Source organism: Pan paniscus, chromosome 12 (assembly GCF_029289425.2).
Source record: "Pan paniscus chromosome 12, NHGRI_mPanPan1-v2.0_pri, whole genome shotgun sequence".
Taxonomy (NCBI): domain Eukaryota; kingdom Metazoa; phylum Chordata; class Mammalia; order Primates; family Hominidae; genus Pan; species Pan paniscus.
The window spans coordinates 32,099,029-32,124,428 of NC_073261.2; the positions used below are offsets into that span (position 1 = coordinate 32,099,029).

Here is a 25,400-nt window from a genome sequence, read left to right on the forward strand (position 1 = left end):
GACAGGGGAACTGCAATAAAGAGTAATTCACGCAGAGCCCACTATGAGACTGGAGTTTGTTTCAACATTACTCAATCAGTCTCCCTTAGCATTCCGGGATCAGTGTGTTTAAGGATAATTTGGTGGGTGGGGGAAGCCCAGTGAGTCCAGAGTGTTGACTGGTTGGGTCGAGATGAAATAATAGGGAATTGAAGCTGTCCTCTTGCACTGAGTTGGTTCCTGGGTGGGGGCCACAAGGTCAGATGAGCCAGTTTATCCATCTGGGTGGTGCCAGGATCCATCCAGTGCGGGGTCAGCAAAATATCTCAAGCACTGATCTTAAGAGCAGTTTAGGGGGATCATAATCTCGTAGCCTCCAGCTGCATGACTCCTAAACCATAATTTCCAATCTTATGGCTAACTTATTAGTCCTACAAAGGCAGTCTAGTTTCCAGATAAGAAGATTTGTTTTGGGAAAGGGCTGTTATCCTCTTTATTTTAAACTATAAACTAAGTTCCTCCCAAAATTAGTTCACCTAAGCTCAGGAATGAACAAGGACAGAAGCAAGATGGAATTGGTTAGGTCAGATCTCTTTCACTGTCTCAGCTGTAATTCTGCAATGGCGGTTATCACTGGGAGCCCCCAGCCCCTGCAGAGACATGCGGAGCCCCGCCCCCACCCTGCACTCTAATAAAGAAGGGGGCCAGCGTGCCGGCCTCTTAAAACAAGTTAACACCTGGCAGGATTCTAACAGGAACCTGGCCAGGTTTCTCCGCGGGGCGGGGCTGGGACGGCCGGAAGATGGCGGCGACGGCGGCAGCAGGGTCCGAGGGTCACTGTCCAATGCGCCCTTGACGGCTCTCGCCGCCGAGCCACCTACCTTGCTAGCAGGCGGCCTCCGCGCTTGCATGAAGGGGCGGGAAGGGGCGGTGACGAGCACTTGACGGCGCCAATAAGCACCCAGGAGCCCAGGTCGCGCCCAATCACGGCCCAGGTGGCGGAGAAAGGGTAGGGTGCGCGCGCGCCGCGTGTGTGGCAGTCGCGGAAGGCGCGGGAGCTTGCGTGCTGCTGGGCCTGAGCTGTCTGTCTCGTTTCTGTCCGCGCGCCCTGCATCCCGGCCCCCGGCGCCCGCCGGAGGTCGCCGAGGAGCCACAGGGCTGACTGGTCTGCTGCCCGGGCCCAGGAGTGCCTGGTGTAGCAGTCGCGGAGCCATCCCGGCGTCTGCTGCCATGACCGACTCTCCCCTCAGAGGAGACTCTTCCTCAGCGGTGGCTGCAGAGAGAGATGAGCGGCGGCTCCTGGCCGCGGGACCGTGAGACGGGTTCGTGGCCGGCCATTTAGGGGGACGCTGCGACCACCGCCTGCGCCCCTCCGGACTGGTTCCTTGGGCCCCGGAAGCTCGCGGCGGGCCCTGCGGGAGGCGGCATGCTCCCGCGGAGGCTGCTGGCCGCCTGGCTGGCGGGGACGCGGGGCGGGGGCCTGCTGGCGCTTCTGGCCAATCAGTGCCGCTTCGTCACGGGCCTGCGCGTGCGGCGCGCGCAGCAGATCGCGCAGCTCTACGGCCGCCTCTACTCCGAGAGCTCACGCCGCGTCCTCCTCGGCCGCCTCTGGCGCCGGCTGCACGGCCGTCCTGGCCATGCCTCTGCCTTGATGGCGGCGTTAGCCGGCGTCTTCGTTTGGGACGAGGAGAGGATCCAGGAGGAGGAGTTGCAGAGGTGGGCGCTGCGGCGAGCTCTTTCTGGGCCGTGGGGTGGGGGGGCTTGTGAACCCTGGGGCCTGCCCTGTGGTCGTTGGCCCTTGTTCACCCGGTGGTCTTTTAATTGGCAATACAGTCGATTGAACCTGCTTCAGCAAACCGCGTTGTTATTTGTCTCTGTGTGTCAATTTGCATTTGTCGGGTTATAAAATAGAACTGAAAGTGTGTAGGCTGGTGTGTAGGAGAGAGACTTTGAGTGGGGCGAGCAAGACAGTAAAGAAACAACACTGTAGAAATCAATTAGATAGCGAAGGCATGGAGGCCCTTGTTCACGTAATCTGTAATCTTTAACACAACCAGAAAGGTGCAAATTCAAAACAAATTTTAAATTTGGCCTAAGGGTGGTGGGCTGCTATTTGCAAAATGACTTCAATCCAGATGGGACTCAGGCCTGTGAGAAAAGCCAGGAGAGCCCTCTGTCATCGTGACTCGTGGCAAAATTGAGAGCCTGGAAGGGATTTTGTCCAGGCTACGCAAACCAGCAGCCCAGACATTTGAACCTGTAAGAATTAGGTCAGATTTTTGCGACGTTAACTAGAACTTTGGGAATAGTGTCCCATTAGACTCTGAAGTCATGCTGTCGTCATCAAAACTGTGAAAAGCCCAGTACCGTTGATTACGTTTGTTAATCTGTAGTTCTGAGACTGTAGTTTCCAGGTAATGTCATGGGGAAACTTTGCTTTGGTTTTTGGTTTACCTTGTGTCTGTATTTTCTTTGCAACAGATATTCTTAAACTGTGCCCTCCCTGCACAGAAAGTACTTTGCCGTGATTTCGGGAACCAGAGACAATCCCCTCCCTCCGCAGATTCCACACTCGCCTGTTTATTCTTGATATTTCCTCCACAGGGAAACAACCTGTTATTCCACATTTTTTTTAGGTTAAAAATGGAAATACCCCAATAAAGTTTATACCATGGCCTGTGTGGGAGGTGTAACACCCAGATGCCAGGCAGCTATTTGTGCCACACTATGAATTGTGGGTAAATGCAAGTCTATCTTAAGAACTGGGAATACTTTTCCTAGCAGGAAAGATAACTTTTATAAATGCAACTTAAAATAATAACCACAAACAACCTTATTCACAAAAAAGTTAAGCTATCAAAGCGTGATAGGTATTTTGCCTAGTTCCTATTAGTATTCTTTTGCTACTTGGCCGTTGGTTATAATCACAGTCTCTTGGGTGTGGGAAATAAAGGAATAGGAAGAAAACTTCTAAGTTGAAAAATTATCATTAACTTTTAATTTTCATTTTTGATGATGAAATGTCCGTGTTCCACTTTTAAGTTGAAAAATTATCATTAACTTTGAATTTTCAGTTTTGATGATGAAATATCCTTGTTCCATAGTTAAGTTTGAGAGGAAAATCTCCAGTTGGAATTGTTGGGGTAAGAGGAGAAAGACCAGGAAAAGGGCTACTGGGTACAAAAGAGAGGAAAGGAGAGTTTGGGGGTGGGAGTTGAATAGTGTTGGGGCTTACGTAGTAGATGACACTCTTTGGCTTATTTTATGCATTTTTATGGATGATATTAATAGATCCTGGAGCCTCTGTTTAGCAGTGCTAAACAGAGTTAGTGGGGAGTTAGTGGGGAAAAAAGATAGGAAATGAACATAGTAAGCATTTGAGTTAGTCAGTATTTACCATGGCAGAGAGATCAGACCAGTTCATGACTGAGCCTCTGGTCAGACTGTCCCTGAAACCTGGAGGCAATTGAAATACTCTTGGTTCTAATCCAACTCCTCAAGAGGGACTGCTCTGAGTTAACCAGCTTTGGAATTTCAGGAGTTCAGATGAACTCCAGAACACTTTCAAGCTGCACTTTGACCCTCCTTAGGGTTGTTATAGTAAAGGCCCTCATTTAACATTTCATTGTTTGGTTCATGCTTGAATTTGGTTTTTCATGTAATTAAAATTTGATCATGTTGTTCATCTTGAGGATTTTTTTTCTTTTTAAAATATTTGTTAATGTGATAGGAAGGCAAATATGCTATTCAACAACTACATCTTGGTTGCACAGTGGTTCCTTAGGTCTTTGTTTTGATAGCTTGTCATGTTTATATTTTATTAAAATATTCTGGGTACAGATTAACTTATTTGCTTTGTGTTTATTCTATTTGCTTGAAAGTAGGCACTGCTGAGGTTGTCATAGCTAGCTTAGAACATCTTGGATTTCGTTTGTTCTAGTGAGATGATTTTTGGGTAGCTTCCATAATGGAGCACAGTTGGAGTGTGTCTCAAGTGCATTTCTTTCATTGTTAATGGAAAAAGAGCATGATTGTCACATGGCCCCTAAATCACAGCCTTTGGCTCATCTGTGCTGATTCTGTACCAACTTGTCCTGGCACAAACTAATTCTAACATAGCTGTTTTGGTTAAGCGGGTGGAATGTGCAGGGTGTCTTTTTGAATGTGTGCCTTAAAGTGGCATGTGTTTTCCTTATGTTATTTGAGTCCTATTCAGAATGACAAAGCATAACTTGTCTTCTCGTCTTTTGTGCTTAAGAACATCTTACCAAATAGCGTCTTATTAATCAAGCAACAGCAAGAAAATTTGAGAAGTGATTTTGACTGGCTGCTGTGGCCAGATGTAGAAATCAGATCTTTTAATACTTGCTCTAGTACCCAGTTGTCTTAAATTAAACAACGAAAATATCTTGGGATTGCTGTTTTTGGTGCTAGCTGGCATTCTGTGATTCCAGGGCAAATCTAATGGAAAAATACAGTAGTCATGTTTTTGATTGCTTTGGAACAGTTAAAAAGAAAAGTTACAGGAACAAAGAGAGGAAGGATGTTAAGAAATGAAAGGCTAGGGGAAAATGTTCCATTAACCTCCTCATAGTTTTTTAAAAGTTACAGTTCATTGCTCCAGAAATTTGAGTAAATAAGTGCCATTAAAGTTGCATAAAGAAAATTGGCCATTTTCTCTTTTCTGTCTTTCAGGGCATTCGGGATACGTTAAACTTCAGTGTGTTATTGACTAGATAAATGATCCGCATAAAGTCCTTTTGCCTTAAAGGAACTTTTTTTTTTTTTTTTGGCCATTGTCACTTCAGGGTATCTTACTGGTAAACCCTTAAACCCCTTGTTAGGTCTTCAGAGCTACATAAAATTAGACCTCAGTTTTTTGAGGTTGTCTTCATTATTTTACCATTAACTAGTTGCCCTAGAACTGCAATGAGCTAATTGATGTCCTGTCCTGCCCTCCCCTTCCCTCCCACCCCCTTCTGGGACAGAGTCTCACCCTGTCGCCCAGGCTGGAATGCATTGGCATGATCTCGGCTCACTGCAACCTCCGCCTCCCAGGTTCAAGCGATTCTCCTGCCTCAGCCTCCACTGATTACAGGTGCTTGCCACCACACCTGGCTAATTTTGTATCCTTAGTAGAGATGGGGTTTCACCATGTTGGACAGGCTGGTCTCCAGCTCTTGACCTCGTGATCCGCCTGTCTCGGCCTCCCAAAGAGTTGGGATTACACGCGTGAGACATCACGCCCGGACTCTTTCTTTTTTTTCTTAAGACATAATCTCACTCTGTCGCCCAGGCTGGAGTGCAGTGGTGTGATCTCACCTCACCGCAGCCTCCGCCTCCCTGGTTCCAGCTATTCTCGTGCCTCAGCCTTGCCAGTGGCTGGGTCTACAGCGGGGGTGCCACCACGCCTGTTTAATTTTTATATTTTTAGTGGAGACGGGGATTCACCATGTTGGCCAGGCTGGTCTCGAACTCCTGCTCCTGACCTCAAACAGTCCTCATGCCTTGGCCTTCCAAAGTGCTGAGAGCCAGGCGCCTGGCCCTATGTCTTTTTTTGGGGGGTATGGAGTCTTGCTCTGTTGCCTAGGCTGGAATGCAGCGGCGTGATCTGGGCTCACTGAAGCATCCACCTCCTGGTTTCAAGCAGTTCTCCTGCCTCAGCCTCTCAAGTAGCTGGGACTACAGGCATGCCCCACCACGCCCACCTAATTTTGTGTGTTTATTTTTAGAAAAGAAGGTTTCACCGTGTTGGCCAGGCTGATCTCCAACTCCTGATCTCAAGTGATCCGCCTGCCTTGGCCTCCCAAAGTGCTGGGATTACAGGCATAAGCCACTGCGCCTGACTCCTATGTCTTTTATTTCTAGGTGTGTCCCGTATCAGTAGAACCTGACTTTGACAATAACTTGGAATTTGAAGAGGAGGAGGATTATGTGAAGTGAGGCTGTTGTCTGACTGAAATTCCTAATTGTAGGGATGGTTTCATTTAAGTAATTTTGGAGCCTTACACCAAGCTCCATGCTGAGGGCAGGACCCCTAGATGAACCAAATGTTGTTTCACTTACTTTGTTTTCATGGTTTGTTTGCTTTCAGTTTCTATAGCTTTCGGTCCAGCCTTTTTCAGATATTGAAATGATTTTCGTTTTGGAGAAAGAAAGGCATGGTCTCTCTTTTCTTGATCCTTTTTCTAATCTGCTGATTTTACTATTTTGGGAATAATCTCTTTTGTCCTTCTGTCCTCTCTTAAGTCTCTTAAGATGTGAAGGTTTAGCCACCCATCCCATCCAAACAAGATTTGGCACAGCAGCCTAAAGAGATGTATCATGAGAGGTTTTCCTTTTCTCCACATATATAATAGTGAATGACTTTGTGCTCCTGTATGTTAATTGGGTCTTGTCATGTTAGCATTTAGAAGTTCAGACCCTTCAGGGATTCCTAAACCTTGGGAAAAAATAACTTGATCATTTACATTTTTGTGAAGCAGTCTTGCTCTATCATTCATACTGTGTCTCCACAAGACATTTCCGTCCCTTTTCATAATTTTAGTCAAAGCCACCTAGTAACCTTTAATTATATAGGAGAGCTTGATTAAGCAGTGGGTCAGATGCTCTGAACCACCTTGATTCTTAGAAGGTCATGAAAAAATGTTGCCTATAGTTAATAATTTTCTTAAAACTTTATTAACTATGTAATTATTTTATGAGCCTCTGATGTTTTAGTACGACATTCCACCAGTGGAAACATGCTCCCCTTTATTATGTGGCAAGAATGATAATTCGGGCCAGGTGTTGTGGCATGTGCCTGTACTTGGGAGGCTGGAGGATCACTTGAGCCCAGGAATTTGAGGCCAGCTTGGGCAATGAAAAAAAAATTTTTTTTTAAAGAATGACACTCAAGAGTTGTGCTTAGTTATTGTTGAAGGATGCTTTATAGACCTCAAAAATGCTGTAATCGATGCCCTATGGTGCCTGATTGTTCTCTGAGCAAATCTAGCTATGGTTTTGCTTTTGCTTTCTCTTCTGCAACATCTAAATGCCTATCCTAAGGTTCCTTCTCTGTTTCTCTATGGTTTTGCAGCTGATCAGGGTTCTTGGTTGTAACAAAGAAACTGGTCTTGGTTAATTTAAGCCAAAAAGGAATTAATCAAAACGGTATTAGGTCACTCAGTATTGACAAGGCCAGGGTACAGGTTGACCAAGACCTGCAGCAGGAATAATCTACTTAGAGCAGTGTTGCTGGCATTCTTTCCCCCAGATTGGTTGTACTCCTGGACTCCCAGCTCCCTCAAGATCCTGTGCCTTTGTGTTATCTTCAAGATTCAAAGCCCCTTCTAGAAGTCTCTAACCTCACTTAAATTAGGAGCTGTGCTTTAACTGCTTGTGGGCGGGAGGGGGGCTGCATTCACCTATTTGGGTTCTTTCCAAATAGAAAGGGATTTCAGGCAGTCAAAATGACAAATATTCCCCTATATAAATATTTTCATCCAAGTCCAAAGCTTAAAATTCAGCAAATTCAATTTTAGAACTAATAGGACTTCAAGAAATAACGTCCTCACTTTAAAGGTAAAATAAAATAAGATCACACAGCTGGTCAGCTGTAGAGCCAGGACTAGAACACAAATCTTTAGACTTACCATTATTTTGAATTGCTCTAAACTTTTAATCTTGGATTGACACTATAACTTTGAATTTTTGGCTTTTGCAGCAATATATTAATGCAATACATATATATTTTTGAGACAATTTCACTCTCACCCAGGCTGGAGTGCAGTGGCACGATCTCAACTCACTGCAACCTCCATCTGCTGGGTTCAACAGATTCTGGTGCCTCAGCCTGCTGAGTAGCTGGGATTACAGGCGCAGGCCACCATGCCTGGCTAATTTTTTTTTGTAGTGCTGGGATTACAGGTGTGAGCCGTTGCACCTGGCCAATTTTTTTTTTTTTTAAGAGTCTTACTCTGTTGCCAGGCTGGAGTGCAGTGGCATGATTTTGGCTCGCTACAGCCCCGACCTCCAGGGCTCAGGTGATTCTCCCACCTCTCCCTCCTCAGTAGCTGGGACTACAGCTGCATGCCACTACGCCCAGCTATTTGTTGTGTAATTTTTTTTTTTTTTTTTTTTAAGAGGTGGAGTTTTGCATGTTGCCCAGGCTGGTCTTGAAGTCCTGGGCTCAAGTGATCTGCTCACCTTAGCCTCCCAAAATGCTGAGAATTATAGGCGTGAACCACTGCCCCAGGCCTTAATGCAATCTTTTAATAAAAATTTGGATTACTGAGGCCTATTTTCATTTTATTATTTCTTGATTTACTAAATTTATTCATGTAATGTACGTAATGTTTACCAGGACATGTAATGTTTACCAGGACATGCTAGGAGCTGGAACTACAAATATGAAAAAGACTGATTCTGGGCTATTAAGGAATTTATAGTTTAGTAAGGAAAGCAGATATAAAGATAGATTAATTATAGTGTAATATGCCTGTGTAAAGGAATAAAAATCAGTGTGTATGGTTAACTCTGCCTAGCAGTTACCCTTGTGGTTTTTTGAAGCTTGAAGGGTGAAAAGGCATTTCAGACAGTGTAGCAGTAATTTGGGTCTTCTTCAGTCTTGAATTGCAATAGAGTGTATAAGACAGCCAGCCAGCAATTTTTGTTTCTTATCTGTAACCTTTCTTTAAAGGTTGCAGGGGGTAGGGTGAGGTGGAGGGCATGGAGAAGCTGGGTATGGTAGCACACGCCTATTGTGCCAGCTACTTGGGAAGCTGAAGTGAAAGGATCTCTTAAGCCCAGGAATTTGAGGCCAGTTTCGGCGACATAGTGAGACTTTGTCTCAAAAAAGAAGAGGTTATGGGAAAAATACAAGCCAAGTTTTAAAAAATTTTTATTATAAAATGTTTCAGATATATAAAAAAGGTTTAATAACACGAGCGTTGCAAGTACAGCTATGTTAAGAAATAAGATATTACAAGTATACTTAGGGTTCCTCTGTACCTTTTTCCAGTTGTATTCTTATTTTTCCCCAAGATGTCACCATTATCCCAATTTGTTGTATATAATTCCCTATGTTTTTATACATATGTATATACCCCTGAATGATACATAGTGATACATAGTACAATATATGGTGGTGTTTTTCATGTTTTAAAACTTTTTGCAGCCGGTGAGTCCCGCCTGGAATCCCAGCACTTTGGGAGGCCCAGGCTAGTGGATCACTTGAGGCCAGGAGTTCAACACCAGCCTGGGCAACATGGTGCAACCCCATCTCTACTAAAAATACAGAAAACAAATTAGCTGCATGTGGTGGTGCTTGTCTGTAGTCCCAGCTACTTGGGAAGCTGAAGTGGGAGAATCACCTGAGCTTGGGGAGTTAAGGCTGTAGTGAGCTGTGATTATGCCACTGCACTCTAGCCTGGGCTCAGAACAAACAAAAAAAAAACCACACAACTTTTCGCAGTCCTGAACAAAATACTAACAAACTGAACTCAGCAATATATGAAATGGATTATATGCCATGAAAAGTAGGATTTATTTAAGGAATGGCAAGCTCGGTTCTTCATACAAAAATCAATTTATTACACCATATTAATAGAAAAAAGGACAAAAACTGCGTGATCATCTGAATAAACACAAAAAGTATTTGACAAATTCCAGCCTCCTTTTGTGATTAAAAAAGAAAACACTCAGCAGACTGGGAATAGAAGGAAATTTCTTGCAGCTGATAAAAGGTATCTACAAAAAACATAGCTAACAGTGTAGTTAATGGCAAAAGACTTAGTGCTTTTCTCCTAAGATCAGGAACAAGATGAGGATTCTGCTCTCACCATTTCTGTTCAACATTGTACTGGAGGTCATAACCAATGAAATTAGGCAACATAAGGAAATGAAAGTCATTTAGATTGGAAAGGAAGAAATAAAACTATCTCTATTTGCAGCTGACATGATCTTATATTTAGAAAATAGTAAGGAATCTACAGAAAGCAATTAGAGCTGATAAATGAGTTCATCAAGTTTGCAGGATACAGGATCAATACACGGAAGTCATGTTTATGTACACTAACAATGAACAATCTGAAAATAACAATTTCATTTACAGTAGCATAAAAGGAATAAATACATATGAATAAATTTAACAAGTGTACAACTAAAACTATAACACTAAAAACAACAAAACATCATTGGAAGAAATTTAAAAAGACGTAAGTGAAAGACATCCCGTGTTCATGGATTAGATTAGAACACTTAATATTGCTAAGATGGCAATACCACTTAAAGTGATCTACAAATTCAGTGTAGTCTTTATCAAAATCCTAGGCAGTTTTGCAGAAATTGGCAAGCCACTTCTGATAGTCATATGGAAATGAAAGGAACTCAGAATAGCCAAAACAGTCTTGAAAAAAGAGAACAAAGTTTGGAGGACTCACTGTTCCCAATTTCAAAACTTATTACAAAGCTACAGTAATGACATTGTGGTACTGGCATAAGGATAGACATCTAGATTGTTAGAATAAAATTGAGAGTCTAGAAATAAACCTTTACATTTTTGGTCAGTTTTCAACAAGGATGCCAGGATAGTTCACTGGGGAAGGAATAGGCTTTTCGACAAATGACACTGGGTCACCTGGAGAAGCAGATGCAAAAGAATGAGTTTAGACTCCTACCTCATTATCATACACAAACATTAACTCGAAATGGGGTAAAGACCTAATGTAAGCTAAAATTCTAAAACTCTTAGAAGAAAATATAGGCATAAGTTCTTATGACCTTGGATTAGGCAGTGGTTTCTTAGCTATAACACCAAAAACAAGCAATCAAAGAAAAAATAAACATCAAAATTAAAAACTTCTATGCATGAAAGGATACTATCAAGACTAGTATAAGCTCATGAAAAGGTTAGGGAAATACCAGTCAAGACGCAATGAGATACCATTTCACACCCACTAAGTTGGCTGGAATAACAAAGATGGACAATAACAAGTGGGGCAATTGGAACCAAGGATGTGGAGCAGTTAGAATCCTCAAACATTGCTGATGTGAATATAAAATAGTGCAATTGTTTGGAAAACATTTTGGCAGTTGCTTAAAAAGTTAAGCATAGTTACCATGATCCATCAAATCTGCTCCTAGGAATCTACCCAAGAGAATTGAAAACATGTCTATATGAAGATTTGTACACAAATGTCCATAGCAGTATTCTTTTTTTTTTTTTTTTTTGAGACAGTTTTGTCTTTTCGCCCAGGCTGGAGTGAAGTGGTGCAATCTTGGCTCACTGCAACCTCCACCTCCTGGGTTCAAGCAATTCTCCTGTCTCAGCCTCCCAAGTAGTTGGGATTCCAGGCTCCTGCCATCACACCTGGCTAATTTTTGTATTTTTAGTAGAAATGGGGTTTTGCCATGTTGGCCAGGCTGGGTCTCGAACTCAACCTCAGAGTGATCCACCCACCTTGGCCTCCCGAAGTGCTAGGATTATAGGCATGAGTCACTACGTCCGGCCAGCAGTATTATAATAGCAGTATTATAATAGCAGTAATATAATATAGTGCTATTATAATAGCACTATAATAAAATAGTGGAAACATTTTATTTGATGAATGGATAAACAAAATGGGATCTATCCATACAATGGAATATTATTCAGCTATAAAAAGGAATAAAGTACAGCATGGTTGAACTTGAAAGTATGCTAAGTGAAAGAAGCTCAACACAAAAGCTACATATCATATGATTCCATTTACTTGAAATGTCCAGAATTGGCAACTCCATAGAGACAGAAAGTAGAATAGTGGCTGCCTAGGACTGGGAGGAGGCAGGAATGGGAAGTGACTAATGATAGATAGAGGTTTCTTTTGGGGGTGATAAAAATGTTCTGGAATTAGGGGTGATGGTTGCACAACCTTGTGAATATACTAACAAGTACAGAATTGTACACTGTAAAAGAATGAATCTTATGGTATGTGAATTTATCAATTTAAAAACAAAGGGGAAAAATACATACATACTTATAATAAGACAACCCAATAAAAAACGGACAAAAGATATCAATTGACATTTTAAAACCATAAACCTTCATAGTTAACATTTGAGGGCTACTTACGTGCCAGATAACAAACACTTTATTTTATTTTATTTTTTATTTATTTTAGAGATGGAGTCTCACTCTGTTGCCCAGGCTGGAGTGCAATGGTGCGATCTTGGCTCACTGCACCCTCAGCCTCCTGGGTTCAAGTGATTCTTCTGCCTCAGCCTCCCGAGTAGCTGGGATTACAGGCGTCCACCACCATGCCCAGCTAATTTTTGTATTTTTAGTAGAGATGGAGTTTCACCATGTTTCCCAGGCCGGCCTCGAACTCCTGACCTCAGGTGATCCGCCCACCTCGGCCTCCCAAAGTCTGGGATTACAGGCGTGAGCCGTTGTGCTTGGCTTTATTTTATTTTATTTTATTTTATTTTATTTTATTTTGAGACGGAGTTTCGCTCTTGTTGCCCAGGCTAGAGTGCAACGGCACGATCTTGGCTCACTGCAACCTCCGCCTCCCGTGTTCAAGCGATTCTCTTGCCTCAGTCTCCCGAGTAGCTGGGATTACAGGTATGTGCCACCGTGCCCAGCTAATTTTGTATTTTTAGTAGAGACAGGGTTTCTCCACGTTGGTTAGGCTGGTCTCAAACTCCTGACCTCAGGTGATCGCCTGCCTCAGCCTCCCAAAGTATTGGGATTACAGGCGTGAGCCACTGCGCCTAGCCTATTTTATTTTTTAAGAGACACTGTAGCTGGGCATGGTGGTTTATGCCTGTAATCCCAGAACTTTGGGAGGCCGAGGCGGGCAGATCATGAGGTCAGGAGATTGAGACCGTCCTGGGTAACACGGTGAAACCCTGTCTCTGCTAAAAATACAAAAAATCAGCCAGGCATGATAGCGCGTGCCTGTAGTTCCAGCTACTGGGGAGGCTGAGGCAGGAGAAATACTTGAACCCAGGAGGCGGAAGTTGCAGTGAGCCCAGATCATGGCACTCTATTCTAGCCTGGGTGACAGAGTGAGACTCTGTTTCAAAAAAACAAACAAAAAAAAGAGACAGAGTCTTACTGTATTGCCCAGACTGGATTACAGTGGCAGAATTGTAGCTCACTACAGCCTCCAACTCCTGGGCTCAAGTGATGTTCCCATCTCAGCCTATAGCTTGGAGTACAGGCATGTGCCACTATGCCTGGCTAATTTTTTAAATTTTTTCTTAGAGGTAGGGTCTCACTGTGTTTCCCAGGTTAGTCTTGAACCTGGCCTCAAGGAGTCCTCCTGCCTTGGCCTCCCAAAGTGCTGGGACTACAGGAGTGAGCCTCTGTGCCTGGCCATAGATATTAAGCACTTGACACTTACTTTTTTTTCGTTGTTTTTTTTTTTTTTTTTGAGACAGAGTCTCACTCTGTCGCCCAGGCTAGAGTGCAGTGGCGTGATCTCGGCTCACTGCAATCTCTGCCTCCCAGGTTCAAGTCATTCTCCTGCCTCAGCCTCCTGAGTAGCTGGGATTACAGTCGCGCGCCACCATGCCGGGCTAATTTTTGTGTTTGTAGTAGAGACAGGGTTTCACCATGTTGATCAGGCTGGTTTTGAGCTCCTGACCTCGTGATCCACCCTCCTCTGCCTCCCAGTGTTGAGATTACAGTCATGAGCCACCACGCCCTGCAGCACTTGACACTTTGTAATCTTTATAGCCAACCTCGAGATAGGTACTATTATTATTTCCATTTTATAGATTTAGAAATAGGAACTGGTTAAATAATAATCTAGTTAGTGAGTGTTGGACTAAGATTCAAACTCAGGAACTCAGTTTTTATTCACTATACTGTGTCCTGTTTATATACTACATACTGTGGTTTACTGTATAACCTTCTTGCACAGACCTTTGTGTGGACACTTCATTTCACAGGGCTGACTAACCACCTCACCGTGGCTCTTTTTCCCCTTTACAGATCTATTAATGAGATGAAGCGGTTGGAAGAAATGTCAAATATGTTTCAGAGCTCTGGAGTCCAGCACCACCCTCCAGAACCAAAAGCCCAAACAGAAGGGAATGAAGATTCAGAGGGCAAAGAGCAACCTTGGGAAATGGTGATGGATAAGAAACACTTTAAGCTGTGGCGGCGCCCAATTACAGGCACCCACCTTTACCAGTACCGAGGTGAGCCCAGTGTGGCTATCTTTTGGGTTCCATAGTTGCACAGGTGCATGGGATTTCTGTTCTTCATACTTCTCTAAACTGTTCTGGTTGTTTCTCAGAAAATTTGCCGTAGTTTTTTGTTTATTGTTTTTCTTCTCCCAGATGACAAATGTCTCAGTGTTGTCTTTGCTTACATCCTCTTTGTCTTTCTTTGTTGCTCCACTAAGACTTCTAGTTTCTGAACCTGCCTTTAAGATCTCTTAGTACTTTAGATCTGAAACGCCGCTAGGTGAAAGAAACAAGGCGAGTGACTGGAGTATGGCCAGCATCCCTTATTCTTTCTTTTCATTCTAGTTTTTGGAACCTACACAGATGTGACACCTCGGCAGTTCTTCAATGTTCAGGTGAGTTAATTTTTCTCTCCAGATTTGGAGCCTCCTAGCATATCAATTGCTACTGTCTACATGAATCATTTATCTGACTCAGGTGACATTGGCTTAAGTACATCCATCTATCTACCTGTCATCCACATTGCATAGCATTTAGGTAAACATTTGACTTAGAATTTCTTTATCTGTCCCATGGGGATGAGATCAGTTTTGCCCTCCCACAGGACTGTTGGGAATATCAGATAGAGGAATGGATATGAATACTTTAATGTATTTTATGAGGCTTTATTGTTTTTTTCCCCAAACAACTTAAGAGTAAGTTACATACATCATAGTCCTTTACTCCTAAATTCTTCCAGTGTGTATTTCCTAAAACTAGCCATATGCCGTATTTCTTAACTAATCATGATACCATTATTGAAATTAGTAAATTTAACACTAATGGAACACTTTCATGTAGTCCTCTGTTTGTATTTATCAGTTTTATCAGTTGACTCAATGTCCTTTACAGCATTTTCCACTTCAGTACAGATAGGATTATATTTAGTTGTCACATCTGTTTAACCTCAAATCAAGAACATTTCCATAGTGGAGGGTTTTTTTTTTTTTCTTTCCTCTCCCTGAGACAGGGTCCTGCTGTGTTACCCAGGCTGGAGTACAGTGGTGTGATCATGTCTTGCTGCAGCCTTTGTTTCCTGGACTCAAGTGATCCTCCCACCTCAGCTTCCAGGCCTACAGGCATGCGCCACCACACTTGGCTAATTAAAATTTTTTTTTCTTAGAGACAGGGTCTCCCTATGTCTCCTAGGCTGGTCTTGAACTCCCTGGGCTCTAGTGCTCCTCCTGCCTTTGCCTCCCAAAGTGCCGGGATTACAGGTGTGAGTCACTGTGTTGGCCCAATGTTTATTTCATAAAGATGAAGAGTATCTGTTCAAAGACTGCTTTCCTCCTTGTAGGGGAAGATGGTTTAAAAAATGAAACAGGGAGGTGGGATCGCCCAGAGTTCTAGAACAAAATTTTTTTCTTTCTGGATTTTTCATTTGTTTTGCTGACTTCCGATAACTACTTCGTTGGTTATAACACTCACTCTAACGTGCAAGTGCACTTTCCCTGAGGTACTGGATCTTGTTAATTTGTAGTGAATTTTTGTTGGTTTTATGTATATGGTATATCTGTCTTAACTTGAAAATCTTCAGTTACTAGTGATGCCAGAAATTTAAAAAAATATGCTGCTTGCATTTTTGTGTGTGAGGTGTCTACTTAATACTTTTGGACTTTTTGTTGTTTAAAACTTTTTAGAATTGTCTTACCCTTACACATTCATATCACTATATATTATTTTTCCCCAGATGTGTCTATTAAAATATTTTGTTACACTTTTCCTTGGTTTGTCTAATGAAGATTCACATTCAGTGTAATGACATTAGCCTGTATAAGGTGATTTTGAAAGAATCATCTGTAGTAAACACAGCCATGTCTCTCACACTCTGGCACTGTCTGTTAGGTCAGATTACTCTCTCCTTGTAATAAGATTCTTGGATCAGAGACCAAAGCATCTGGAAAGCTTTCTGTATTTTTGTTTTGGGTCTTCTTGGGTATTCATGGTCTTTTCTCTTTCTGCAGCTGGACACAGAGTATAGAAAAAAATGGGATGCCCTGGTGATCAAGCTGGAGGTGATTGAGAGGGACGTGGTTAGTGGTTCCGAGGTTCTTCACTGGGTAACCCATTTTCCTGTGAGTATTTTTACTTCTGATTTTATTTCTGTCCAGGTTTGTGTGATGCAGAACACTAATCCTGCCCCTCCATTTCTTTAGTATCCAATGTACTCACGGGATTATGTTTATGTTCGGCGGTATAGTGTGGATCAGGAAAACAACATGATGGTGTTGGTGTCGCGGTATGTATGGCTGCCTGTGGCTGTTGCCGAGTTCCTTTAGCTGTGGCCTTCATTCCTACGTACCTGAGTTTGTATATTCTTAGTGTCCTGTGAGTCTCTCACAGGCTTCCCTGCAGCCAGTGCCCCTTCCATCCAGCTAGAAGATGAGGGACTCTGACTGTCTAGAAAGAATGGAGAGATACAAGCTTTTAGTTAAACTGTTTTTTTGGGTTCTTTAATGTTGGTAATCAAAAGAAGTGCTGTTGTTTTTGACCCACAGCCTAGTGAGCCATAAATTACCAAAGGAACTCACTTCATTTTTAATTAATTCATTTGTTTGTTGTAGACGCAGGGTTTCACAGTGTGGTCCAGGCTGGTCTTGGACTCCTGGCCTCAAGTGATCTTCCTTCCTTGGCTTCCCAGTGTTGGGATTACAGGCATGAGCCACCACGTCTGGCCTTCACTTCATTTTTAGAACTTAGTTTGTATTTATTCATCTTAGTGACTCCTTTGTTTTGTGTATTTAAAAATATCAGAGCCAGCTTTTTAGGCCTTCCCCTTAACTTAGCTCTCCTGTTGTTTTATATATAGACATTACTAAGAGTTTGCTTCTCCTTTCCTCCTTACCAGTGCTGTGGAGCATCCAAGTGTGCCAGAGTCTCCAGAATTCGTCAGGGTCAGATCATATGAATCCCAAATGGTTATCCGTCCCCACAAGTCATTTGATGAGGTGAGTTTTACCTCATCCAAGAGATAGTATGTCATGGCTGTGGAATTTTCTCAAGGGATGTCTTACCTGAACTAGGGAGGAGGGGGTGTGGCGCAGGAACAGTTCTCGCTCGGGGGAGTCTGATGCTACTGGTCTGGGAACCATTTTTTGGGAACTCCTGACGTAGGTGATGTACCTGGAAGATCCCCAAGGACAAAGTAGTGGCAATCCATTGGTTCCCTCTTATCTGAGAGATAGTTAAAAGAATCATAGCCACTGACGCATTAGCCTGTATCAGTAGCATTCTTCAGGAACTAGAGCGAGTACCTCCTGTCAACATTTTACTACAGTGGGCAGAGCACTGGATGGAAACTTTTCTGGATTTCTGCTTCCTTGCCAGAGTAATGGGAAGATTGGACTCATGCTGTCTGCCTTCTTTAAAATTCTGTGACCTTTCTTTGAAAAGAATATTTATTTCAGCCTAATGAGGTGTTTTGTGTTTATTTTAGATCTTTTTAAGCTAAATCTCCACTGAGAGTATAGATATTGATGCTAGTGGCTGCTGGTTTTAGTTCCACTTCACCTTATAATGGCTTTGTTTCTCCCTATTGCTTGTGTTCGATTTAGGGCTATATGGACAGTGTTCTTTAGTGTAGTTTTCTTATTCTCATCAAGTTGTTTTATTTATACCATCTCAAGGACTTGAGTTGGTCCTTGTAAAAAAAAAGAAAAAAAAAAAGTACACTGGATAGAGAGGAAAGCAGGCAGGGCACTAGGGTTAGAAGACATGATTCAAGCAAAGACAAAGATAGGAATGAGCCAGGTATGCACTGAGAGACTCACATGCTTAGAAAGGAAAGTAGAGGTTAGGGAGAAGTGATAAATTGCATTGACTGTGTACAGAGGGTACTCGAAAACCATGTAGCTGAGTTTGGATTTGCCAAATAGGAATTAGATCTTTGAGCCAAGGTAGGGGGTTTTTATCATGGAAAATTTGAAATAGATACAAAAGATACAGAAGTAGAAGAGTATAATGAACCCCATGTATCCATCCCCAGCTCCAGTTATCAACTTATGGCCAAAATTGTTTTATCTATACCCTTTCCCATTTCCTTTCTCACTCCCCTGATTATTTTGAAGCAAATTCTAGCTTTACTGTAGGAGAACCCAATTCTTCTATTATATATTTCAGTATTTATCTCAAATAAGGATTTTGGGTTTTTTTGGAAACAGGGTCTCCCACTGTTACCCAGGCTAGTGTGCAGTGGTACAATCACAACTCACTGCAGCCTTGACTTCCTGGGCTCAGGTGATCCTCCTGCCTCAGCCTGCTGAGGAGCTGGGATTATAGGCGTGTGCCAACATGTCTGGCTAATTTTGTGTATTTTTTGTAGAGATGGGGTCTCACCATGCTGCGCAGGCTGGTCTCAAACTCCTGGACTCAAGCAATCCTCCCACCTCAGCCTCCCAAAATGCTGGGATTAGAGGCGTGAGCCACTGTGCCCAGCCCAAGTAAGAAATTTGTAAAACAGCTCTGGGCCGGGCAGCATGGAGAGACCCGGTCTCTACAAAAAATAAAAATTAGCCAGGCATGGTGATATGTGCCTGTAGTCCCAGCTGCTTGGGAAGCTGAGGTTGGGAGAATCACTTGAGTCCAGGAGGTCAAGGCTGCATTAAGCCGTGTTTGTGCCACTGCATGCCAGCCTGGGCAACAGTTTGAGACCCTTCTCAAAAAAAAAATAAATAAAAAAGCCAGGCGCAGTGGCTCACGCCTGTAATCCCAGCACTTTGGGAGGCCGAGGCATGTAGATAACTTGAGGTCAGGATTTTGAGACCAGCCTGGCCAACATGGTGAAACCCTGTCTCTACTAAAAGTACAAAAATTATCCAGGCATTGTGGCACGTGTCTGTAATCCCAGCCACTTGGGAGGCTGAGGCAGGAGAGAATGGCTTGAACCTGGGAGGCAGAGGTTGCAGTGAGCCAAGATCGTGCCGCTGCACCCCAGCGTGGGCGACACAGTGAGACTCGTCTCAAAAAAAAAAAAAAAAAAAGACACAGACTTAAATGTACTTAGTTTTTAAATATATTATCCTTATTGATGCTCAAATTGATTCCAGTTTTGGTCATTGGGAGTCTTCTTGTTGGCTCAAGCCCCTTTGACATGACCCCAGAAGCTGTCTTGCTTTCTGGTGTTACAAGATGTTGTAGATTCATCTTGTATATTTTTAGTTTTACACCTGGAAATTAACATTTCTTTAGGGAGTCCTGGTTCCTTTTAGTGGAAAATGGCATTTAAATACCACAATTTGGCTGCTAAGAATATTCATAGCTATTGGGTCGTTTATTGTTTGTAGGCCTTTTCAGAAGACAGAACCAAGTAATACATTTTACTGGTATATTTTTAAGATAAAATAAATCCTAAGTATATACTAATACTTTTAATTCAAATTCAGGACTATGGAGTTTTTATTTCTATCTTCTATCTTTTGTCTTTCCCTGTACTGTAGAACTCAATTCCCAGGAACCCTAACACAACTAACTACTAATTTGTTGAAATACACAGCCTCAGAATAACAATACAGTAAGATCACCAATAATATGAAGAATAAAATTTTGTGGTCTTTTTGTCTTCAGGATGTGCATACTGTGTACAAAATATTGTGTTTTTTTTTTTTTTTTGGAGACGGAGTCTCGTTCTGTTGTGCAGGCTGGAGTGCAGTGGTGCGATCTTGGCTCACTTGCAACCTCCACCTGCCAGGTTCAAGCAATTCTCCTGCTTCAGCCTCCCAAGTAGCTGGGATTACAGATGTGCACCACCACGCCTGGCTAATTTTTGTATTTTTATTAGAGACAGGGCTTCACCATGTTGGCCAGGCTGGTCTCGAACTCCTGACTTCAAGTGATCCGCCCGCCTCGGCCTTTCTGAGTGCTGGGATTACAGGCATGAGCCACCGTGCCCAGCCCCCAGCTAAGATTTATGACAGTGTCAGAGTAAAGATATGCAGCTGGATCATAAGAGAAAAAGGCACAGGAGGAGTCTGGAGGAGTCCATGTGAAGCTTCCTTCCCCAGCAATGAAATGTAGCAATATGTGTGCAATGTTTCTGTTTAGGAAGGCCATTAGAAATTTAACACTCTGGCTGAGCACGGTAGCTCATGCCTGTAATCCCAGCACTTTGGGAGGCTGAGGCAGGAGGATCTCTTTAGCCAAGGAGTTTGAGATCAGCCTGGGCAACACAGGGAAGACCCAGTCTCTACAAAAAATAAAAAATTAGTTGTGGTGGTAGTGCACGCCTGTAGTCCCTGCTACACAGGAGGTTGAGGTGGGATGACTGCTTGAGCCCAGGAGGTGGAGGCTGTACTGAGCCGAGATTGCATCACTGCACTCCAGACTGTGCAACAGAGTGAGACTTTGTCTCAAAAAAAAGAAAAAAAAAAAACACCCAAAGTGTTTTTTTTTTGTTTTTTTTGTTTTTGTTTGTTTTGTTTTGTTTTTCTGAGATGAGTTTCGCTCTTGTTGCCCAGGCTGGAGTGCGATGGCGTGATCTTGGCTCACTGCAACCTCCGCCTCCCGGGTTCAAGCAGTTCTCTTGCCTCAGCCTCCCGAGTAGCTGGGATTACTGGTGTGTGCCACCACACCCGGCTAGTTTTTTTTTTCTTTGTATTTTCAGTAGAGACAGGGTTTTGCCATGTTGGCCAGGGTGGTCTCGAACTCCTGACCTCAGGTGATCCATCTGCCTCAGCCTCCCAAAGTGCTGGGATTACAGACGTGAGCCACCACATCCAGCCCAAAGTGTTTTTTAAAGACGGAGTCTTGGCTGGGTGCAGTGGCACACGCTTGTAATCCCAGGACTTTGGGAGGCCAAGGTGGGTGGATCACTTGAGGTCGGGAGTTCGAGACCAGCCTGACCAAGATGGAGAAGCCCCGTTTCTACTGAAAATACAAAATTAGCTGGGCATGGTGGCGCATGCCTGTAATCTCAGCTACTGGGGAGGCTGAGGCAGGAGAATCACTTGAACTCAGGAGGTGGAGGTTGTGGTGAGCCGAGATTGTGCCATTGCCCTCCATCCTGGGCAACAAGAACGAAACTCTGTCTCAAAAAAAAAAAAAAAAAAAAAAAAGTCTCGGTCTGTCACCCATGCTGGAGTACAGTGGCTCAATCTGTGCTCACTGCAACCTCCGCCTCCCGGTTCAAACGATTCTCCTGCCTCAGACTCCCAAGTAACTGGGATTACAGGCGTGTACCACCACGCCCAGCTAATTTTTTAACTTTCAGTAGAGATGGGATTTCACCATGTTGGCCAGGCTGGTCTCGAACTCCGGTCCTCAAGTAATCTGCCTGCCTTGGGCTCCCAAAGTGCTGGGATTATAAGGCATGAGCCACCACGCCCAGCCAACACCCAATTTATTTATTTATTTATTTATTTTTTTGAGACGGAGTCTCGCTCTGTTTCCCAGGCTGGAATGCAGTGGCTAGATCTTGGCTCACTGCAACCTCTGCCTCCTGGGTTCAAGCAATTCTTGTGCCTCAGCCTCCCGAGTAGCTGGGACTACAGGTGTGTGCCAGTATGGCCGGTTAATTTTTGTATTTTTGGTAGAGATGGGGTTTCACCATGTTGGCCAGGCTTGTCTTGAACTCTTGACCTCAGGTGATCCGCCTGCCTCGGCCTCCCAAAGTGCTGGGATTGTAGGCATGAGCCACCATGCCTGGCCTAACACCCAAAATTTTTATTGGGAGCTGGTCACTTAGTACCGTCTGCTTAGCACATACCAGAATTCCAAACCCTGCGAAGCAAAGCCTGTGTTCAGCATCAACCACGTTGTTTGCATAGTCTATGCACAGGGAGCCACCCATATCAGCTAACTGTTGACTGGGAGCGAAGTTGGCCAAGGGTCAACATTGCAAGGAGACCTTTCTATGGATAGTAGTCTCTCAGGCCTTCAGTGTTAACTCTTTTCTGCACAGGGTGAAAAAAGAAATGACACTCCCTGCTCCAGAATCAGATTATAGTTATTCTATGGTACTGGATATGGAGGTTGTGGTTGATGATTCAGGGATCTTCATTTTTGCTGTTTTTCTTTTCCAGAATGGCTTTGACTACTTACTGACATACAGTGACAATCCCCAAACGGTGTTTCCTCGCTACTGTGTTAGTTGGATGGTTTCCAGTGGTAAGTAAGGGCAAGTATACAGGGCCTGGAACCTGGGTTGAGCATTTTGTTTTTCTCTGTTTCCTAATGGGGAAATAAAACGTCTCTTCTGGTTCTTCTTTTTTTTTTTTCTGAGACAGAGTTTTCACAACCCATGCTTTGGGAACACATTCTGGGAGGCAGCTCTTATTCACAGGCTATCAGTCAGGTTGTGATCTTTATAAGGAAGAACTAGTTCCCTACCATCAAAGAAATAGGGTCTTCTCATTTTGAGCCTACTGTTGGTTTGTATGTCAGCTTAACCTGATTCTCGTCTCCTGACAGGCATGCCAGATTTCCTGGAGAAGCTGCACATGGCCACTCTGAAAGCCAAGAATATGGAGATTAAAGTAAAGGACTACATCTCAGCTAAGCCTCTGGAAATGAGTAGTGAAGCCAAGGCCACCAGCCAGTCCTCTGAGCGAAAGAACGAGGGCAGCTGTGGCCCTGCTCGGATTGAGTATGCTTGACAGGCTTTGGGATAAGAAGGGACAGGTGCTTCTAGCCCTGTCTCAGTCTGTTATCACTCTGCTGTAGAAGGGGGACATGCCACATGTATTAGAAGGCATCTGCTGTAACTTCCAGTGCAAGATAATTCAATAACTGATGTCCCATTTCATTCAGAGCCCTTATTGCTCTTATCAAAACAGAAGAAGGCTACATTTGTGGGAGTGTTGTCATATTCTCAGGCCAACTATTTTGAAATTCGGTATCTCACTGAGCTAATCTGGAACAAACCTCTCACCTCAGGCCAGAAGGGGATGACCTCCATTTGCTTCTCTGAGTAGTTTCCTCTGCTGACATTCCAAATCCCACCATCGATTGTGCAGCGCTTTGGATTTCCTTCAGTTCTCCAGGTCCACCTGGAAAGTATAGTTGGCCAGTTGAGTCTCTCAAATGAGGGGCTACTGGGAGTGCTCTTGGTAACAATCATGATGTGAATGGGTGTGAACGATACTTGGCTATGTTAAGTGCCTTGTCCGCACCTTGCTTTTATCTCTAGGGACATGAAGTTATTATTAATTTTTTTTTTTTTTTTTTAAGTAGAGATGGAGTTTCACTCTGTTTCCCAGGCTGGTCTTGAACTCCTGGGCCATGCCTGGCCAGGGACATGAATTTGTACAAAGAAATTTCCCTCCCTGCCTGCACAATATCACCCATTGATTCACCTTATCCAAAGCAAGTTTCCTGTGAATCGGCCAGTTCTTCTATATTCATTGGATCATTGCCTCCTTCCTAACCTTCCCCATTTACCAAGAACACTGGGAGACTAATCCTTTTAGATAGTAGCTTTTTGATGCTCAAAACATCACATTTAAATTTAGTTTAAACATTTTTTAACTTTTGTGTCAAATAGGAGTTGAGGAATTGAGCAGGATTCTACCCTAGTCCGATTGTATAGAAAACACCATTTTGATTCAGGTATTATTTTTCATATTTCAGGTTTGACTTGTTCTTTCAGAAGGCTAAAGGCAGAGGAATGGGGGCTGGGCCACTCCCTTGGAGCTCTCAGATCTACAGACAAGCTGTGTGAATGCATAGATGTAATCTTGTCTCAAATACTAATACAGTGGAGATTTGGTTTATGTTACCATTAAGTTCCTCTAAAAAGTTTTTCTTCCTCTCTTCAGAGCCAAAATAAAAGTGAACTACACTGTTCAGATAAGGTCACAATCTGATGCTGTCAGTTTGACCGAGCTGGTTTTGCTTATGGTCATGCTGCAATTTGTTAGAATAATAGGGATCAAGTTTTAAATCCTCCTCCTTCCCTTTTTTCTGGAGTCTTGAGGGCCAGAGTTTTTGTTTTTGTTTTTGTTTTTTTTTCCTGCTTGCTACTGTTTTGTGGTGTTGAAAAGTGGTTTAAACCTGAGACTAACTTAAACACTTCTTTGACCTTCTTGTTGCCTGTTCATTTTTGTGCCAAGGAAGTAGCTGCCCCAGTGTATGTCTTGCCTTCTCCGCGTCATTGTTGGAAGAGGAGAGATGCATCGAGCAGTCCCAGCTGCTTTTCATTTATTACTTCTCTCTTCTTTCCAGGACCTGACAGAAGTCAGGGAAGAGTCCCTGGGTTATGTCCAAACTTAGCACCTGCAATTGTTGGGATGTGGATGGATGTGTGCATAAGAGAGAGAGAGAATATGTGTGTGTGTGTGTGTGTGTGTGTCTGCGAGCGCACACACATGCACAAGTGCGAAGGAGTTGCGGTTGCTCCATGTTCTGACTTAGGGCAATTTGATTCTGCACTTGGGGTCTGTCTGTACAGTTACTCATGTCATTGTAATGATTTCACTCCTAACTGTGACATTTTTATCAAATGTGTGAATAAATACATAAAGATTGGTACAAAAAAAGTGTTTGTCTTTGGACAAATGGTGGTGGAAAAATCTTGCATATTGGACTTACCATTTCTTTCTGATCACAAAGTTGAAAAGAATTTTACTCTGAGAGTTGGGAGGTGGAAGTGGCAGGGCTTGTTCATTCTTGGTAGATAGTGGCTGACACAGTTTGCCTAGACCATGAGCCCTTTCCAAGTGACCTGCTTGGCAACTGAAAATAAACCACCTATGTCCATTTCCCTAGCTTGATATACTGACCCATATCCTTTCCCTTTAAAAAAAGATCACTTTGGAGGGAGCAGTGCTAGAGCTTAGCAGACGGTAGAAATCAGGAGGGACAGAAGCAGGCCTGAGGTCTAGGGTTGAGGTTGAGGAGAGGGTCAAGTCAGCGCCCTTGGCGGAGGGGCAGTCCTGCTGGCATGCTCTGAGCATAACATGAGTTTATGTGTAATTTTGCCTGTGGGAAGCACTAGGTGAACACAAAAGCACACCCAGTTGAACTGAGCTGCATAGGAACACACAAGGCACACGTCCCTGTGTGGTGTACCATCTGATTCCAGAGAACCGCACGCCTCATCTCATGCTTGCAAGCCGCAGCCCTTCCATCGGCCATCCTGGCTCTGCCTCACACTCCGCTCTTTATTCTCTTTCAACCTCATTTGTGTTTTACCTCTCTAATTTTTTTTTTTTTGAGACGGAGTCTCACTCTCGCCCAGGCTGGAGTCCAGTGACGAGACCTCGGCTCACTGCAACCTCTACCTCCCGGGTTCG

At 43.5% G+C, this 25,400-nt stretch overlaps 2 protein-coding genes across 5 annotated transcripts in view; one reads left to right on the plus strand and one right to left on the minus strand.

Annotated features, from left to right (window-relative positions):
* The window catches only part of LOC134728636 (uncharacterized), a 38,318-nt gene extending 37,225 nt beyond the window's left edge, over positions 1-1,093 (minus strand). For 2 of the 4 annotated variants that reach the window (XM_063594803.1, XM_063594802.1), the window contains exon 1: positions 861-1,093. In XM_063594803.1, coding sequence (XP_063450873.1) covers positions 861-1,093 — 233 coding nt within the window. Of the gene's footprint in view, positions 1-716 lie in introns of all 4 variants that reach the window. The other 2 variants (XR_010109248.1, XR_010109249.1) reach the window with 2 other exon arrangements.
* On the plus strand, positions 976-24,644 carry STARD7 (StAR related lipid transfer domain containing 7). Its single transcript, XM_008974306.5, has 8 exons — positions 976-1,695; positions 13,940-14,148; positions 14,482-14,531; positions 16,140-16,250; positions 16,332-16,414; positions 17,024-17,123; positions 22,191-22,275; positions 22,579-24,644. Exons 1-8 carry the CDS (start codon positions 1,406-1,408, stop codon positions 22,761-22,763), a joined length of 1,113 nt encoding a protein of 370 aa, XP_008972554.2. The 5' UTR covers positions 976-1,405; the 3' UTR covers positions 22,764-24,644.
* Positions 24,645-25,400: the final 756 nt, after the last annotated feature.